Source organism: Kogia breviceps, chromosome 1 (assembly GCF_026419965.1).
Source record: "Kogia breviceps isolate mKogBre1 chromosome 1, mKogBre1 haplotype 1, whole genome shotgun sequence".
NCBI lineage: Eukaryota > Metazoa > Chordata > Mammalia > Artiodactyla > Physeteridae > Kogia > Kogia breviceps.
Window position 1 is genome coordinate 154,626,814 of NC_081310.1, and position 18,288 is coordinate 154,645,101.

The 18,288-nt window shown below is 45.2% G+C and overlaps 1 protein-coding gene across 1 annotated transcript in view; it reads left to right on the forward strand.

Moving 5' to 3' along the window:
• The window catches only part of PLPP3 (phospholipid phosphatase 3), an 85,922-nt gene that overhangs the window by 26,539 nt on the left and 41,095 nt on the right, over positions 1–18,288 (forward strand). Inside the window, exon 2 of the mRNA XM_059052875.2 lies at positions 16,836–16,993. Within this exon, the coding sequence (XP_058908858.1) occupies positions 16,836–16,993 (158 nt within the window). The remainder of the gene's footprint in view (positions 1–16,835; positions 16,994–18,288) is intronic.

The following is an 18,288-nucleotide window of genomic DNA, read 5'->3' on the forward strand; positions in this document are numbered from 1 at the left end:
ACTCTCAAAACATAATTTTGCAGCTGGTTAGAGACCATTTAGGCTAGCTTTTCTTAGCAAGGGCTCTGGAGAACTGTGGTTCTTCTAGGTGGTACATCTCCCTGTTGAAACTCAAAAGTGAATTCTGATGAAGTCTCCAGGGAGGACAATTTGTGCCAAATATGCTTTGGGATATAACCGAGTAGTGCAGGCTCCTCTCTTTAATAGATAAGGGGGCTTGGCGAGGAAAACAGACTTTCTGAAGTCACCGAAGAATCCAAGGTTGGGCTCCAAGACCCAGCCCTGGGCTTATTCTGCTGCACAGAGGCCCCCTAATATTACTCCCCACTCTGTCTCAGACCAGGCAGTCCTAAACCACATATTTTCTCCTGTATCTTGAAACCATATGTTTCGTAGGTTTTTTTCCTCCCCTTCTAAGATAGGCCTCTGATGTTTGGTGTCTGCAATCTTTCTGTCTCTTTTTCAGAGCTGCTTTGGCAAAGACATTGGAAAGCTAGGTTCACAACGAGGCAGAAGAGAAAGTGAGAGGAGGCTTGCAGGTGTGGAGCCCTAGTAGGAAAGACGGGTTTTCTATGGGAATGTTACCAGCCCCCTAAATAGGGAGCTCTTTGAGGGCAGGAGCCCTGTTTTATTCATCTCAGTATTTCCCAGTCCCAGCACAAAATAGACGCTCAGTAAACCTTTGATATTCAATATGCTTTAAAATTTTGTTTATTTGGTGTATGCATATAAAAATTCCATTGTAAAACCTCTTGAATTCAAACATGAAATGGTCTTTACGTTTTAGAGTAGTGATTCCCAGATCGCCTTGGGATAGAATCATCTCAAGGTCTTATTATCAAAGGAGAATTCTCAGGCCCTCGCCGCAGAACTTCTGATTGAGTTATTGAGTGGGTTCTGGGCAGTGCCTGGAATGTGTTTTCTAATAAGTGCCCCTGATGGTTTAGATGATTGGCCAAATCTGAGAGTCACTATCCAGAGTATAACATTGTTCCATCCCCCATGTCACCCTTAAAGACAGACATGAAAATAAGCACTGGCCTTCAGGCCTGGAACCTTAAAACAAACACACACACAAAGAGCTGTGTGCAAAGGAATACAGAAGGGCTATATGCAGGACAATTGGCCAGTATAGCCTGGGTCAGATGGAGAGGGGCGATGGATAGAAGTGATTTGCAAGCCTAATTAGACCTGCTCCCCAGTGCTTAAACCTGCAGCTCTAAGCCTCCTGCTAATTGGCAGTCCCTTAATAGATTAGGACCTGGCATCAGGTTTGCATGTTATTATAAACCACACACAGAAAAGCCCAGTGGCTGAGGAACTCCTGCCAAACCCAGGCCTGGGTTTTTGTGAAGCTTTTGAAGTGCACTGCTCTTTCAGTATTTTGTATAGTCAGTATACTAAAAGACATCAAACCATTCCTTTGGATGGGATTTGTGAAGGGTGAGTTTGTTGAATAATTAATTCCCCAAGACCCATTCTGTCATCTTGATGGACAGGCTGGAGCCCATATGTGCAGCTCTGCTCTCAGCAGCCCTCGGTGCATGATAGGAGAGATGATTTCTCATGGATCCTGTCCTATCCTTAGGAATCTGTCCCCCTCCCCTTTGTGCGCTTGCAGGGGAAGGAAGAAGCGTTAAGAGCGCATCTCCTAGAGCTGGGCTGAGTGACACACCATCTCAGGAAGTCCTCACAGCAGCCCTTCCAAACTGCATGGCATGTTTTGCCAATGAGGACATACGTGGAGGTCCTGAGAACTCACTAGTCCAGGGTCACACCACTACACCTGGCGGAGAGGGGAGGGACTCGTACCTGGGTCTGCTCGCTCCAAAGTGCCACCACACCAAACCAAAGCTGGGAGACCCTTTTTTATTTTTCTTGGTGCTCAGTTGATGAATCTGGGCAGTGTAAGAGTGTTTCTGAGACTCACATCCTGCGCGGGAATACTCATTTGCATCCCTGGGTAATATATGTACTGCAAGTGCCCCCCTCCCTCCTCGGATTATATAATAGGGTCCCTTCTCGGGGGTGAGGCTGCCGTCACAGAGAGCCATGCTGTGCGGAGGGACCGGGCGGGGCTGCAGAGGGTGGCTTTGCAGGAGTGCGAAGGCCTCTGACTGGCTGCCAAAGGCGCAGTCAGGTATGCCTGGGGCCTTTGAGCAATTCCAGGGGCCTTGCCCTCTGCTCTTCTCTGCCCAATTAGGTTCCAGTGGGGCCTCCTTCCATTTTTTTCCAAGTCCATTTCCACAAAGGGAGAGCTGTGGTGGCGGCCGAGATTTCCATGAAAACCGTCCATTTTTCAGGCAGACATACCAGGCAGCTCTCATGGCGATACTATGGTGAAGGAGAATAATGTTATTTGGCATTTCGCCCTGTTAAGAAAGTGTATGTGTGTGTCGGGGGTGGTGATGCGGGTGGACAGACGGGAGAGGATAGGCTGAGAGAACAGTGCGGGCTTTGTAATTTACTGCAATAGAGAGGTCAGGTGGGCAGGATCATGAGGAGAGGAGGGCTGCAGGGAAGGCCTCAAAGCCCCCTCCTTGGGCTTCAATACCTTCTACTCCCCCTTTTCCTGATTCATTCACTTTGAGAGGTTGCAAAGGGGATGTTGAGGAGTTTTTATGTTTTTATTTGGAAGAAGGGCTCTAGACGTTCTGTCCCTCTGAGAGAAGCTGGCTCCTTGCTGCTTTGCAAGGATTAAGGGCCTGGCTTCCAGAACCGTGGCAGAAACATCCCAGGAGCTACCCTTTTCTTTCCACAGCTGAAAAATGCATCATGGAGCAGTGGCTTCCTGGAGAGTTCTGGCAAAAGAGCTTCCCTCTGGAACAATAGGGTTCCTATAGCAAGCCACCTAGGAGTTCTTCCCTGCAGCCTGCTCTCCCACGTGCATCTGGATGACCACATTTTGTTTCCCTGATCCCGGTGGGGAAGGGGCGGGGCTCTCTGCCAGAGCCACCAAGGGCGGCCCCAAAGCACAAAGGTTTCTATCTCGGGAGGGCTGACCCATTTACGAGAAGTACCCCTTCTGAGGTCCAGTCAAAGGCACCTAAACGTAGGAAATGTGATGGCTGCAGGGCACTTTGCAAAGCCAGCCTGATCTGGCGGCGTTTCTGCCCTGCTGCTCTATGACCTTATTTCTCATCTTCCGTTCTGGCCTTTGCAAAATCGAACTGGTACTGCTTACTGGAAAGGATTATTGGGAGGGATAAATGAGAGCCAGCTCAAAGTGCCTAGAATAGTATCCAGTTTGAAGGAGTAACTGATGTTAATTCCCACCTGCCTCTAACCCACACTGCAGTATTACTGATAGATACCTACTTCTTTGAGCCAAGAGCTGCCAATCATGAATTTGGTTTGTAACTGAAGGTTAGCAGATTTGGGGATGTTTTCTGGGGCTGTTCTTCATCAATGAGCATCTTCGAACTCTGGAAAGCTTTGCTTGGCCAGGCTACCTTCACAAACTTAAAGTAGCCTGCTCCTCAGTTACCCCAGCTGGGATAGTGGGCAGGAGGTGATGCCCATCTGCTCTGTAAAGATGCCATGGAAAGAAAGCCTTCAGTTTGTTCAGAAGATGCCCTGCACTCCTTGGATAAAGGTGAAAACTTCAGAAGGTCCATAAGACACCTGGTAAGACCACCTCTTTCATTTTGCGCATGAAGAGCCCAAGAGAACAGAAGTGCAAAGACATAGTTAGTTAGCAGCAGAGTTAATGCTGATGAATGCAAGTTTTTATTTTCAGTTACCATTGGTTAGTATTTGTTTTTAAGGTGGCCTTGGCTAGAGAAACTTTGACTAAATTCCCCAAACTCACTTGTGCCATCTTTTTGCTGCCAGGCATTACTTTACTGAATCAAAAACTGAGAGATCTCAGTTGGCTGAACTGACCCAGCTCAGACTACCTGAGACCCTTGCTTAGTAGGTGAAAGGTTGGCTAATTTATTAGAACAGACACAAAGTAGAATGACCCCAATATATCTATCAGCCTTCAACTTACTATAATTTATAGCGATCCTAGTGATGATTAAGTTAGAAACCTTTTTCCTCCAAGGAAGAAATTTCTTCTGGATTGGATAACATTTCTACCTCTCAGTTTTTCCTATTTATCGTCTTTGCAGCATCTGTGTGTTAGGAATTAGATAGGCTCCCTCAAACTACTTTTCTCATTGTGCCTCAAGAGTAAGAGGTGGGTAGAGGATGAAGGTGAAACTCTGAAGCAGTTTTTTGGGGGTGGGGGAGACTTCCCAGTTCTGGATTTTTCTTTTTGTTTTTTTGTATTGCTTTAAATACATCATTAGCATTCAAATAACAGCAAGGAATCTTTGAAATGCATTTATTGAGCTAGTCTGTAAACCGGTATTGCATACCTATTGGCTGCTGAGTCATGTGCTAAAGGGCATCTTCCATGCTCCCTGAATATTTTAGAAATGCCTCCGAGGAAGTTCCCGTCATGTAGCATCATGGGCAGTTGTCCCCAGAGTATGCCTTCTTAGAGGGCAGGGACCACTTCTTATCAATTTTTGTAGCTCATAATTCTCTCCTCAGTGAGGAGTTTCCTCCTTCAAAGCAGGCTTTTTCTCCTTCACTTTCTTGCCACCCATTGCAATTTGGAGAACTCAGTGGGGCATGCACCAAGCCTCAGACGTCTGGGAGAGAAGTTTGACTTGTACTTTAATCAGGTGTTCTGTAATGCCATTCACTCCAGGGATATGTCTAAAATGAAAATATAGCCTAGAAGGACAGCACAGAGAGAGGAAATAAACTACAAATTAAAAAGTGATTAGTGAGTGTTTAGGGAGAAGGTCAAAGGGATTATTTTGGACTTCAAACTTTTCAGCTTTCAGGGCTTGTATTCAGTTACAAAATTACATCCCCGAATTATTTGTGCAGGTGGCAGCTGTCAGATTTGAAGAAGGTTTCTGTGTTTTACAAAAGGAACATTGACAGGGCTGGGAGTGGGGAGTATGCTCCGGGGGTGAGGGCTGTCTTCTCCACCACGCACTGAAATTGCTCCAGTCTTGTGTAGCTCGAGTGACAGTCCTTGTCTGAGCTGACACAGCCATGTCCAGGTTGGTCAGGCGACCTTCTTCAGGAAACCAGTCAAGCCGGTTGATTGGCATGGAAACAGCCCGAGAGTCGATTTTCAGACTGGGAGTGCAGGGAATGAACCTTTGTTAAATACCTACCATATGGTATTTCATCCTCACAGCTCTTCAGAGTGGCTCTTGGTGTCCTTTTTTTTTACAGTTGGGGCTCAGAGAAGTTAAGCAATTTGCTGAAGATTGCCTACATGATAAGTGGCAAACCAGGTCTGTTGCTTTCTTGAAATCTGTGCTCTTCCTCTTACTGGGAACTTTCTTCACAGCAGAGATTCCCAAGAGGATCACAGCAAATGGGTTAGGTCCGGGTGTGCTGAAAATGATCCTTTAGCCCTTGGCCTGCGAGGTAGGGTGGGTGTGGCGCTGAATCACTGAGCAGCAGCCTTCTCAGTTTACCCCTTCCAAGTATTTTCTGATAGTTTCACTACCTAAATGTCTGGGGAACTCTGAAGAGTAAGTGTCTTAAAGATCATCCAGTTCAACCAATCATCTGAGACTTGAAGCTGGTTGGGTCTCCATAATTTACTCCTGGTGCAATTGTCTGCTCTTTGTGAGGGTATGTGGTACTGTGTTGCTTTGGGAGATTGTGTTAAAAAAACCAGGATTTGGGGATATGAGAGAGATTAGATTAAATTCAGAAACAGGGGGAGGTGTTGGGGAGAATCTAAGGGGGTGGTCCTAGAGTTTATTGGGGGCGGAGCCATATCTTCGGAATTTTAGTCTCTTTGCTGTACAATTATTCAGTACCCATGTGTTGAGCACCCACTAAGTGCCAGGAATTATTCTTTGTGCTGGGGATACAGAGATGAATAAAATATGGACCCTTTTCTGAAGAGACTCAGCTAGTGAGGAGACTTACCAGAAAAGAGTCATTACAGTACTAGTGGGTGGTGGGTCTCAGCCTTCCCATCTAGTAAATGGAATAAATGACACCTCAGATCTCTTGTAGTTCCAAAATTTTACCAACGTATTACTGAAATGTTCCTGACTCCACTAGAGTAAGGTTTGTAATACCAACAATTATCTCGTGGATTTTAATTTGTAAATTCCTTCTCACTTGGCTTTAACTTTTTAGAATGAATGAGCTTCTATCAGAAAGAGGCTTTGTTTTCATTTTAATACTACTGCCTTGAAAAATAGAACACTCGGATACCTTTACTTAGTATCACATAGACGTGTATACGTTGGGTCCACTTCTTTCTTCTGAAGCATAACCATGTAATTTTTTTTTTTTTTCCAGTATGCGGGCCTCTCACTGTTGTGGCCTCTGCCGTTGCGGAGCACAGGCTCCGGACGCACAGGCGCAGCGGCCATGGCTCACGGGCCCAGCCGCTCCGCGGCATGTGGGATCCTCCCGGACCGGGGCACGAACCCGTGTCCCCTGCATCGGAAGGCAAACTCTCAACCACTGCGCCACCAGGGAAGCCCCAAACCATGTAATTTATTAACACGTCCACACTGTTTAACTGGCCAGTCAGGCAGATTCATTCTGGCCCTACCACCAGCCTCATGGAATAAACTTGCTAAGGCCTTTGTAGTTCAACAAGCCTTGGCTTCCAACCCTCATTAATTTTTTTTTTCCTTTTTAAACATCTTTGTTGGAGTATAATTGCTTTACAATGGTGTGTTAGTTTCTGCTTTATAACAAAGTGAATCAGCTATACATATACATATATCCCCATATCCCCTCCCTCTTGTGTCTGCCTCCCACCCTCCCTATCCCACCCCTCTAGATGGTCACAAAGCACCGAGCTGATCTCCCTGTGCTATGTAGCTGCTTCCCACTAGCTATCTGTTTTACATTTGGTAGTGTATATATGTCCACGCCACTCTCTCACTTCGTCCCAGCTTACCCTTCCCCCTGCCCGTGTCCTCCAGTCCATTCTCTACGTCTGCGTCATTATTCCTGTCCTGCCCCTAGGTTCTTCATAATCTTTTTTTTTTTTAGATTCCATATATATGCGTTAGCATACGGTATTTGTTTTTCTCTTTCTGACTTCACTCTGTATGACAGACTCTAGGTCCATCCACCTCACTACAAATAACTCAGTTTCATTTCTTTTTATGGCTGAGTAATATTCCTTTGTATATATGTGCCACATCTTCTTTATCCATTCATCTGTCGATGGACACTTAGGTTGCTTCCATGGCTATTGTAAACAGAGCTGCAATGAACATTGTGGTGCATGACTTTTTTTGAATTATGGTTTTCTCAGGATATATGCCCAGTAGTGGGATTGCTGGGTCATATGGTAGTTCTGTTTTTAGTTTTTTAAGGAACCTCCATACTGTTCTCTATAGTGGCTGTATCAATCTACATTCCCACCAACAGTGCAAGAGCAACCCTCATTCATTTTACTAGCTGTGAGAACTTTGGCAAGTCATGTAGCTTCTGAGCCTCAGTTTCCTCATGTCTGAAATGCAAATGTTATTAACTGCCTTGCAGTGATGACACAATTTTTGGATTTGAAAACGTTGATAGGAGGCACAGTCTTTGGTTAAGTTTAAGACATATGCACATGCACATACTCATCTATATATGTCTAATGTAGCCATTACTTATCATGGAGGACATTGTTGAATCAAGAGTTCATTATTTCTATTTTTATGGCTTCAGCCAAGGACTTTATGTTCTCTAACGTAGGGATGGAAAAGCCAAACGTCTCCAGGGGCCAGGTAGTTAACGTAAATGACTGAAGTAGACCAGGTATAGGAAGATTGACAGTACAAGCTCAGTGGGAATGGAACTGAGACACAGCCTTGGTGTCAGAGAGACAGTAGGGCATGGTGGTGCCCTGGAGAATCTGTGCAGCCAGTTACCACTGCCTGCATTGATTGCCACAGGGCAGTAGAGCTGGCTTAAGAAGCTGAAATCTGAATGTTATGTGAGACCTCTTGTTATTAAATGTTGACAACGAATTTTAGAAATCTTAAACACTGGGTGGGCCAAGCGGAACATCTCTGCAGGCCAGGTTCGGCCATGCACTGCCAATGTGTCACCTTCAACCTAGAGCTTGGTAGGACCGTGTAGCCTGATGGGTTAACTTGGAACACCCTGACGGCCTTGGATTTCCTACCAGCATGACTTTGTTCTTGTAAGGCCTCCAGTAATGCTTCAGCTCTTCATTTTTGGCACTGCATCTGGCTCCGGTCTTGCCTTTTGACTGTCTCGAACTTTGGCCCTCCCAGGTGTCTGATGTCCTGCCAGGCCCCATATTGTTTATTTTACCTCCACGTGAACCTGGTGTTTTGTGTACACCTGGATAGCATGGCTTGGATGGGAGCACACTGCTGACGAATGTATGTTTAACTGTTGGAAAAATAAGAAGAAATGTTTTTTCACCCTTATTATAGACTTACCTCCCATTCAGCCTCCTGTGATCTTTGAGAATACGGGGCAGGGTTTCTGCTGTGATCGTTCTTCTCTGTGTCAGGGTGCCAGGTCCTGCTAACCACTATGGAAGCCCCTTCTGTTTACACAATCCCAAGAAGTCCCTGGAATTAAAGGATTTTATGAGCCTGCTTTTCCCGTGGGATCAGATTGCACTGGGGAAGAGGCTGGTGGGCCCGTGGCTTTTGACAGAACTCTGATCACATCTTATCCCTGCTTAAGAGCTTTCCATGGCTTCCTGTCACATACAGAAGCAAGAATTAACATTTATGGAGCCCAGCGATTACCGGTTGTTTTATAAATTGTCCCAGTTAGTCCTTCCAGTCCACTCTGTATGTTGGGAACTATTACACAAAGGCCTATTGCACAATGATGCAGGTGGAGTTCAGAGAGGTTAACTGACATGCCCGAGGTCACACGGTAAGCATGACGGGTGATAGAAGTGGAATCCTGTCTGCCTGACTCCAAAGTTCCTGGTTAATTTGGAAAAAAGTAACTCTGCCAGCCTGGGTTATGTGGCTGAGTGACTCCTTTATAGAAAAGATATTTATATTTAGGTCTTGAATCAGAGTCTGCCAGTGGTACTTTAATCCAGATGTTAAAAACATTACTTCCCAAAGTTGTCAGGAAGATCAGAGGCGATCATTTATGTAAGAGCTGTACAACCCTCGCAGGCATGTGGTTCTTGCTCTGTACTAGTTCTGGGCAGTGTATTGCAAACGAACACATCTGGGTCATAAGGGAGACTGAGGCAGGAGAGTGGCCGGATCTGTACAAATCCATCTCAGCATCTAAGGAGGAGCCTTGCATCTTTATCCTTGTTCAAGGCCAAGCTACACTTTCCAGAGCTTTGTAGCTTTGTGAATAATCTGCATAGACAGAGTTCATGTATACTTAAGAATAAAGGCTAACTGGCCCTGTCTCTGAGTGAACTTTAGAGTCAGAGTATTCTATTACATACTCTGGTTACACCTGTTATCAGCATAGTGGGCACTGAGGCATATTATAATCTCTGACCCTCAGTGCTTTGGCTATATACTGATCATTAATTTAGAGGATTGTTTGGAGAGTTAAATCAGTTGATATAGCCAAACCTCCTGGCACATAGTAGGTGCCCAATGAATGTAAATTTACTCTCACCCTTTTAAAAGAGGGGTCAAAAGAGAGGAAGGGGGCTTCCCTGGTGGCGCAGTGGTTGAGAGTCCGCCTGCCGATGCAGGGAACACGAGTTCGTGCCCCGGTCCGGGAAGATCCCACATGCCGCGGAGCGGCTGGGCCCGTGAGCCGTGGCCGCTGAGTCTGCGCGTCCGGAGCCTGTGCTCCGCAACGGGAGAGGCCACAACAGTGAGAGGCCCGTGTACCGCAAAAAGAAAAAAAAAAAAAAAAAAAAGAGAGAGAGGAAGGAGGTCTTGGGAAGTGACCCAGTTTTACCTGGAGCAGAGGAATCGTTAGTCCTTCAGGCTCTAGTAGTTGTGTAGTACTAGAAATAAATTATCTCGTTTGTGAAATACATAATGGCAACAAAAGAGGTCTGGAATTTTCTCAGTGAAAGGTATGAATCATGGGCTGTTGGTTGATTTTTTAGTTCTTGGTGGATATGGCAGCCCTTTAAAAATCCAACTGCACAAGCCAAAACAGCCAGAGCTGGGGGTTTTAAGGTGGCTGATGTTATTTATTTTAAAGGATAAAATGTGTTTATTTTAAGCCCTTTCAAATAAGAAAGATCATTCAAAGTCCTTTTTTATACCCACGATTAGACTAAAGACAGGTGTCTCTTTGTCATGGAATCTGAGATTTTTCCAAAGTTGAGGAACTCAGAAACAGTGCTCAAGGTTGTGTCCTGAGTACCTCACATGGTGCCCAGAAACTATACTCAGGAACTGTCTATACATGCTTGTGGAATCCAAATAAGACCGAGGACTTGGGCTCAGGAAACCCAGGGACCAGGATTGGATCTGCCATTCCTTTCTTCATTTCTACCATGCAGTTGCTTTGAGTTCTGACAGTCTTCTTTTTGTAAAGAAAGGGCCTGGGGCTTCCCTAGTGGCGCAGTGGTTGAGAGTCCGCCTGCCAATGCAGGGGACACGGGTTCGTGCCCCGGTCCGGGAAGATCCCACATGCCACGGAGCAGCTGGGCCCGTGAGCCATGGCCTCTGAGCCTGCGTGTCTGGAGCCTGTGCTTCGCAATGGGAGAGGCCACAGCAGTGAGAGGCCCCGCGTACCGCAAAAAAAAGAAAGAGCCTGAACTTTCCAGTACCGAAGAACTGAGCATTTGTCAAAGAGAACCTCTAGACCCAGAATACTGCATGTTCACACCAGCCAACAGCAAGCGTTTTTCACGGCAGCCTCTTTCAAAGGTGGGAAATGCCTTCATAATAAAGTTAGTTTTGTCTCATCTGGATTGTGGCCAGTCTAGAAATCTGGACAAATATCATAAACCAAAGAAAGTTTGCACACTTCTAAGACAAGTAGCAATTAATTACTTTAAATAGAAGCCTTGTCACTTACAAGCAACATAAATATTTGTATTTGGAACCTCTAAGTAGTAGTTGGGTTGACCATTCTGGCCTTAAGTGATTAAAAAAAAAAAAATCAGTTGGTCATATTTTAACAGGGAAGACATTTATAAAGAAAGGGAGGGTCAGGTTATGGAGTAGGAAAACATGAGCCAAAAGAAAGACAGACCTGGGTTCAAATCCCAGCAACCAATTGACTCACTTGGGAACCTTGGCCACGTTACAAAACTACTGGTTTCAGTTTTCTGTTGGGTACAAATGAAAATAATGGCCTGTAACTTTTCAGAGCTGTTGTGGTGATGAAAATACATTAATTCCTAATTAGATTCTAAACTCCTTGAAATCAGAAGCCCGGTGTGGTCCATCTATGCTTCTAACATCTGGTCCAAATTGGTGCCATTTGCTTGCTTTGATTTCAGATGAGCTGCTTAAACTTTCTGAGCCTTAATTTTTCACTTGTAAAGTGAGTAAAACAGTAAAGTTGGTAGAACTCTATATCGTAGGTAAGGTGCATAAATTCCTGTCACAGAATCATTTGAGCAACTAGACTGTGCTTTATACCTACACACAGATTCTATATACAGTATTATTTTGTGATCATATATGTAGGCTTTCTGCAGATATTAGTTTAATTATCACTCACACATATGCTGAACTTGGCTTATTTTAAGGTAACTACAGCTCGGGTGAAGTAGAAAGTTGGACAACTCTGGAAAAGGTACTTAAAGGACATGGTCCATAGGAGCGATGGGAAAATCTCTCCCCGATGCTCTGATTTCGGTCATGCAAAAGTGCAAAAATTTCTCATTCACTCTCCCACCCCCACTCTTTTCCTACCCTCACAAGAGCTTTCTAAAAAGTACTTTGAGAGCAGGAGGCTGTGTTTAATTTTGCACAAACTTGAAGCTGTGGCTGGAGGGAGCAGGGCTCTGGGGCTGGGTCACTTTGGTAACACTTCCCACATGACTTTATCAATGGGTGGGCCACGGAAACTTATCCCATGTTTTCTTACACCCCACCCCAAACCGCCCAACCTGCCCAAGTGTTCGTTTTTTGAAGCCCAAGAACTTTCAAAGGCCTGAACCCAACACAGGGGCTTTTCTTCATGCTTTGATTTTCTGCCCATTAAGTGTTTGTCAGTGAGTTCGTATTTCGCCTCCTCTGCAGCCTACACATCCCAAGAGGTCCCTGGAGGTTTAGGAAGTTAATTGATCCTTGATTAAAAGAAGGAGAAATGCTTGAGTTGAGGTCTAGAATCACCAGATGGTGTGTGTGTGTGTGTGTGTGTGTATTTACATACATTTTGGTTCTGCTTTGCAGAAAGCTTGTAATGTACCTTTCATTATAGATAAATCTAAATTCCAGGATATTGGCTTCAGAGTTTTTATTATATTCAGTACTGTCGTGTGTGGTACACAGTGAATGTTCAGGGAGCAGGAACCAGTGCTGTTGCCTCGACTGTTCCAAACAAAGCATTTTCTTCTTCAAAGCCCATGAGATTTGCTGGGCTTCAGTTAATGTATTAAACTCATAGGTGCTTCCTTCCCTCTATTTTAAGTGACTCATTTACTTTAGAAAGCACCCAGGAGTCAGAGCATTTGAGCCCTGTCCACCACTACCGCTGACAGAGGGACTCTGGTAAGTTACTTTAATCCCTTTGAACCTTATGGTGACTTAACGTGTTAGCTGTTATGACTGCTCCTCCTGTTGGCCTTTGAGCCACTGGAAGGTTGGGACTCCGACCCAGTAGCCCCATCAGTGCTGAGAACAGAACAGGCAGCAGGTTTGTCAGATTTGCCACAGTTTATGTGGGGATCCTCGGTACCTTGTGTATCTCTCCCAGCTCTGTAGCCAAACTTAAAATTGTATTCTCGTGATGGCAGTGGCCATCAGTTTTGTTGATGGCCTATTGCGATCCCTAAATAACACTGTTTTTAATGAGTGTATTTAGCCCCTGGACCCCAGAAACCTCCAATTCACATAAGGGTCAAATTAAGCCTCCCATCCGGGCCATCTTTAGTGTTTCTTGTAGAGTGTTCTTTTCTGCCCTCACTGTACTCTCTACATCCGTCAGTCCTCACACTAAAAATGTTTCAGTGCACTTGTTTTCATGACTTTCTTACAACACCATGCACCTCTTGAGGGCAGGTACTGTACTTTGATGTACTTACCCCTTGATTCCCAGTGGCTAGCCCTGGGAATTTTCTTAAAATGAAATGATCAGGGACTGCAGTGATTGGTAATAAAGATGGTGCCAGGGCTTCCCTGGTGGCGCAGTGGTTGAGAATCCGCCTGCCAATGCAGGGGACACGGGTTCGTGCCCCAGTCCAGGAGGATCCCACATGCCGCGGAGCGGCTGGGCCCGTGAGCCATGGCCGCTGAGCCTGCGCGTCCGGAGCCTGTGCTCCGCAACAGGAGAGGCCACAACAGTGAGAGGCCCGCGTACCGCAAAAAAAAAAAAAAAAAAGATGGTGCCAATGTTGGAAATGGAGATCCTGTTTTGGAAAAGAACGCCTCTTCTCTGTCGTGGAGAGGCAAGGCATGGTGTTATGTCTCTTGAGGACTGGCTGCCCCATTACGGGGACATGTTCATGCTTTTCCCATCAACTGAAGGGGATCTGAGGTTATTCTTTTCCCGGAGCCAAGTCAAGATTTGACTGGCATCACCCCCAATCATACCACAAGTTTGTAGGGGAGACAGAAAAGGCCCCTGGGTTTTCTAAATGCTGCCTCCACGCCTTTCAAGAAAATAAAATGGACCATATTCCGATCCAACTTCTTGTCTGTGGTCATCATCCACATAATTAGAACCGGAAACCCTCCCCAAGCCTTGGACAAGGAAGGAAGGAAAAGGATTTGGATTGTTCCCAGGTTAAGGGTACAGAGGAACTGACCAGACAGATTTTCTTTCCTAACCTTCTCTGTGGGACTTTCCCCTCCTTCTTCCTTTTAGCGTTTTTGAGTGTCCACAGTGTGTGTGCCAGACTCGGTGCTGACACCACCCTGTGCTGTTGCCTGGTTTCTTCCAACTAAAACAACTTCCTGTACTGGTTTTATTCCGTGATATGTGTCTTCCCCTACTAGATTGTAAACTTCCTGAGGGCAGGGCTTGTGTCATCTTTATAGTCTTTGTACTTAGTAGACATATGTAAGACTCAATAAATATTTGTTGAACGAATGAATGAATGAATACATTATCATATCCTCCCAGCAATCCCAAAGCAAGATTTTGTTTTTCCCATTGAGCAGATGAGGGGGGGTGGGGGTTGGAGATGGAAAGTAACTTGCTCAAGTAGTAGGGAGCAGAGTTGAGATCATTAGCCAAGATCAGTCTGACTCCACAGCTCTTTTATATGTGTTTTATTGTTCTTAGGAACATATGTTTTACAGGCCTATCATGTGAACACTAGTAAAAATAGAAGCTGGGGGCCTTAGGAGCGGAGCACAAATGTAAGGAACTTGGGGTCTGTTCCCTTCCTTTTATTAGCAACGCTTTGGCTCCTTTTGGCACCACAGAGACTGACCGGGCTCAGATGTGAAGCTAACGGTGTTTATCACGATGTGTGGAACTTTAAAAGTGGACTATTAATATCATGCTGCTGGCTTCACAGCTCCTTTTCATAGCCAACTTGGCCACATTTCAAAATGTTTAGGCAGTGGAATGAAGACGGCTCAGGCCCAACGTGGTATCTTTCCTCTCCCAGCCTCCAACCCAAGAAGATCCGCTAACTGCACTTGCCATCTTGAAGCCATGGATTCCCTGTTTCCCTTTCTTCCTTTTCTCCATCGCAGAGACAGAGTTTCAAGAGCTAATAGTTGTTGACTTCCAGGGCCCCTCTGTGTTTACTCTCCGAAGGTCAGGCGTAACGCTGTGGTGTGCGGCTGGGCTTTCTTTTCAAAGCACCAGTATGAATTTGATAAAGTAAATTGTTGTTCTAGCGGGAAGCAGTCGGGGGGGGGGGGGGGGGGGTCACAAAATAAATAGCTGTAGAATTCAAATAAATCCAAAGAATAAAACCAAATAAATCCATGTGTGTATGCACAGTGATACATAAATACACTTTTTAGAAAGTGAGCATTTTTATCGCTGCCAGTCTGGACCAAAGTCATTGAAAAACTGTGGAGTTCATGGTATATATATTTTTTTTCTTTAAGAGTCCGTCCGGGCCTTCAAGCCACATGACATGAGCTTAATTCTTTTTGAAAAACATGAAAATGGAATCTTATCTTTTAAACGGCTGCTTATCGTGGGTTTTTTTTTTTCCACTAATGAAATTCATATATGGATGAAACCAATTTGCAAAGTTAAATGAGGGATTTAGGCACTTAGGGGTGGACTAAGAGACCCCGAGTGAGCTAAGCATTCTTTCTGAGCCGCTATTCTCTCCACTGGCAGATGAATGATAGTAGTGCTTAAATGATTTTAAAATGACTACTCAGGGTTGTTGGAAGAATCAATGCAAAAATGGTTGCAGAATACCTCACACGCTGTTGGTGCACAGCAGTGGTGGGCTGTTATCATCGACAAGATGGTTTTCATGGTCTTCCTTAGTCCTGACATTCAGTGGCTCACCTTGCACTTTTACTTTACCTTTTACTCACCATTGTGAGGTGGCCTTGAGGCTAGGTATTGAGCTTGGATATAGGGGAGGAAGTGTCTTTCCAGCCCAAAGAAGAGCATGAACCAAGACAGAGGCTCTGTGTCCTGTTTTGTTGGAGGGTGTATCAAGGAGGTTCAGGTCGTGGGGAACTCTGGAGGTCATACTTAGGGATGTCATCTTGTCCTGTGCAATGGGGGAACATTGAAGAAGCTTGAGCATGGCCATGACATACTCACGGTCAGGAAGCAAACTGGTGGATGTGGGTAAGAGGCACAGAAGGCCAGGAGACCAATTTGGAAGCTGCCACCGTGTCCAAGAAACAGATATTGTGGGCCTTCACTTTTTGCTTCAGGCTTATGAGGGCCTTTCCTGGCAGGTGATGGAATCCATTTTCCATGACCTTTAAGAGAATGGCATCTGAGCTGGACATTGATAAACTAGCAGCAGCTGCAAGAGAGCCTCGGTGCCCCTGATGCCCTTGGGCTCTGCTCCAGGTCTGTAGGCAGGAGGGCCCAGCTCAGCTCTGCTAAGTCTTGTCAAAGACTCTTTGAACAGTGAAAGGAAAGCACTGGAAATGGCATTCACTAAGCAGCTACTATGTGCGAACACTGTACTAGGAGTTTTATGTGCTTTGTTTCCTATTCCCCTTTAGTCATCACCACAATTCATTTGTGGGGATACTGAGGCTCAGGAAGATGGAGAGAGAACCAGAAGTCACAATGCTAGGAAGTGGTGGATCTGGGGTTCAAATTCAGGTTGTCTGATTCCAGAGTCTTCAAAATTCCAAGCCACAAAGTCTTGGGATGAGCTTCTCAAAGGGGAAATGATTGACTTAAGAGAGGAGGGCACTTGGAGGCATCCTGAGACATCATTAGATTTGGGGCTTTGTTAGTAATAATTACAAATCGGGCTTTGAGTTTTAGCAGGATGTTGGAGAGCAGTGGAAAAGCTCCTGCCCTGCCACTTCCACCGCCTCCCTCTGTGCTCGTGGACAAGACAAGAGGATCACACCACACCCTTCTTAGTGGCAACTAAAGGAGGGAAGGGGGTGCATGTAGAGAAGGCTCTCTGTAGGCTGTAGATCAAATGCAAGGAATTAACATTGCCGTCGATGCTGTTATCTGGGGTGGTCTTTGCTGTAGGTCATTCTTCTTTGGCCTCCTCGCACTGATGTTTTTCCCTCTCTCTTGTTTTTTTCTGGTATATGCAATGATGGTTCTGTCTGGACCAGCGGGCCTGCCCTTCATCATCATTGAGACAAGCACCATCAAGCCTTACCACCGGGGCTTTTACTGCAATGACGAGAGCATCAAGTACCCGCTGAAAACCGGTGAGACAATCAATGATGCTGTGCTCTGCGCCGTGGGGATTGTCATCGCCATCCTCGCGGTAAGCGCCCAGACCACCGTGTGCGAAGCACATCGTGGCCTATCCGAGCTAGCAGAGGTTTGGAAGATCAAATAGAATTTCATTTGATTAACACTGTTTCATGCAGTTAATACTATTACTAAAAGTATTTTAAAATACTATATATATATATATATATATATATATATATATATATACTATAAGTATTATAAAAGTATGCTAAGCAACCTTCTACAATGCTTTGCATACCTTATCCTTACAACAATCTAACAAAGTCTAGATATCGTTCTTACCTTTCTTCTACAAATTAAGAAGCTGAGGTCCGCAGAGTAAAAAGAATTTGCCCAAGGTCACTTAGTTAATGAGTGGTTGAGTTGGGATTTGAACCTAGTTGTCCCTTACCCCAGAGTCCGAGCTCCTAGCCATTGTGCTATAAATCTGAGCCCCAGAGGACGGGGGTAATACCTTACCAATTATCTCAGGCCTTTTCTGCGCTCTTTCCACACTCTCGTGGTGCTGCTCTGACAGTGGTAATGCCACTGACATTCTCTGGCATGTTGTTTACTTCTCTCCTCCAGTGGCTGTAGTGTCAAAGTGAAAACAGGATGAGACTTGCAATCCAGGGACCGAGGTTCTAGACCTGGCCCTCCACTGCCAAGCTGTACGTCTTTAAAATCAGGGGTGACCATCTTGCTTCAAAACTTTGCAGTCAGAAAGAAGTAAAAGAGATCATGACTATTGAAGAGTAATTGCTGACCAGGTTGCTCATACGCCGGTGTAAAATCTAGACTTACATCCAGATCTTCCCTTAGAGGATGAAACCCTCACTGAAGATGCCAAAACGCGCCACCGACTTGACAAGGTCCAGAATTACTTTGAGCAGTGGTAGCCTCATGGGAATCAGGGTATGGTCTATCTGGGCTTTATTTAGAAGGTCACTGCCCTGTTGCACATGTGTCCATTTAGGGCAGGGGAGGGGGAGAGTAACTGAGGGTAATCCAGTCTTATAATTTGTAGTTCATACATTTTCACAGCCATCCATTCCACACCTCAAGTGTTTTCTAAATTTTTCCTTTGTCCTTGAACCTCAGCCATATGGGCAAAGGGATAGGCATCACATCCACGAAGATCGAAAATCTTTGTTTCAAATCCTTGAGTCATCTTTGTATTCATCCTAGACTGGAAGGTTATCTTTGGCCTGTAATAGCAAGCCAAGAAGGAAGAAGTTAACATTAAGAACACGGCATGTGAAATAAGGGCTTAGTATCCCCCTCATTCAAATGGAAGATCAGAAACTTGCAGGGGTTCAATGACAT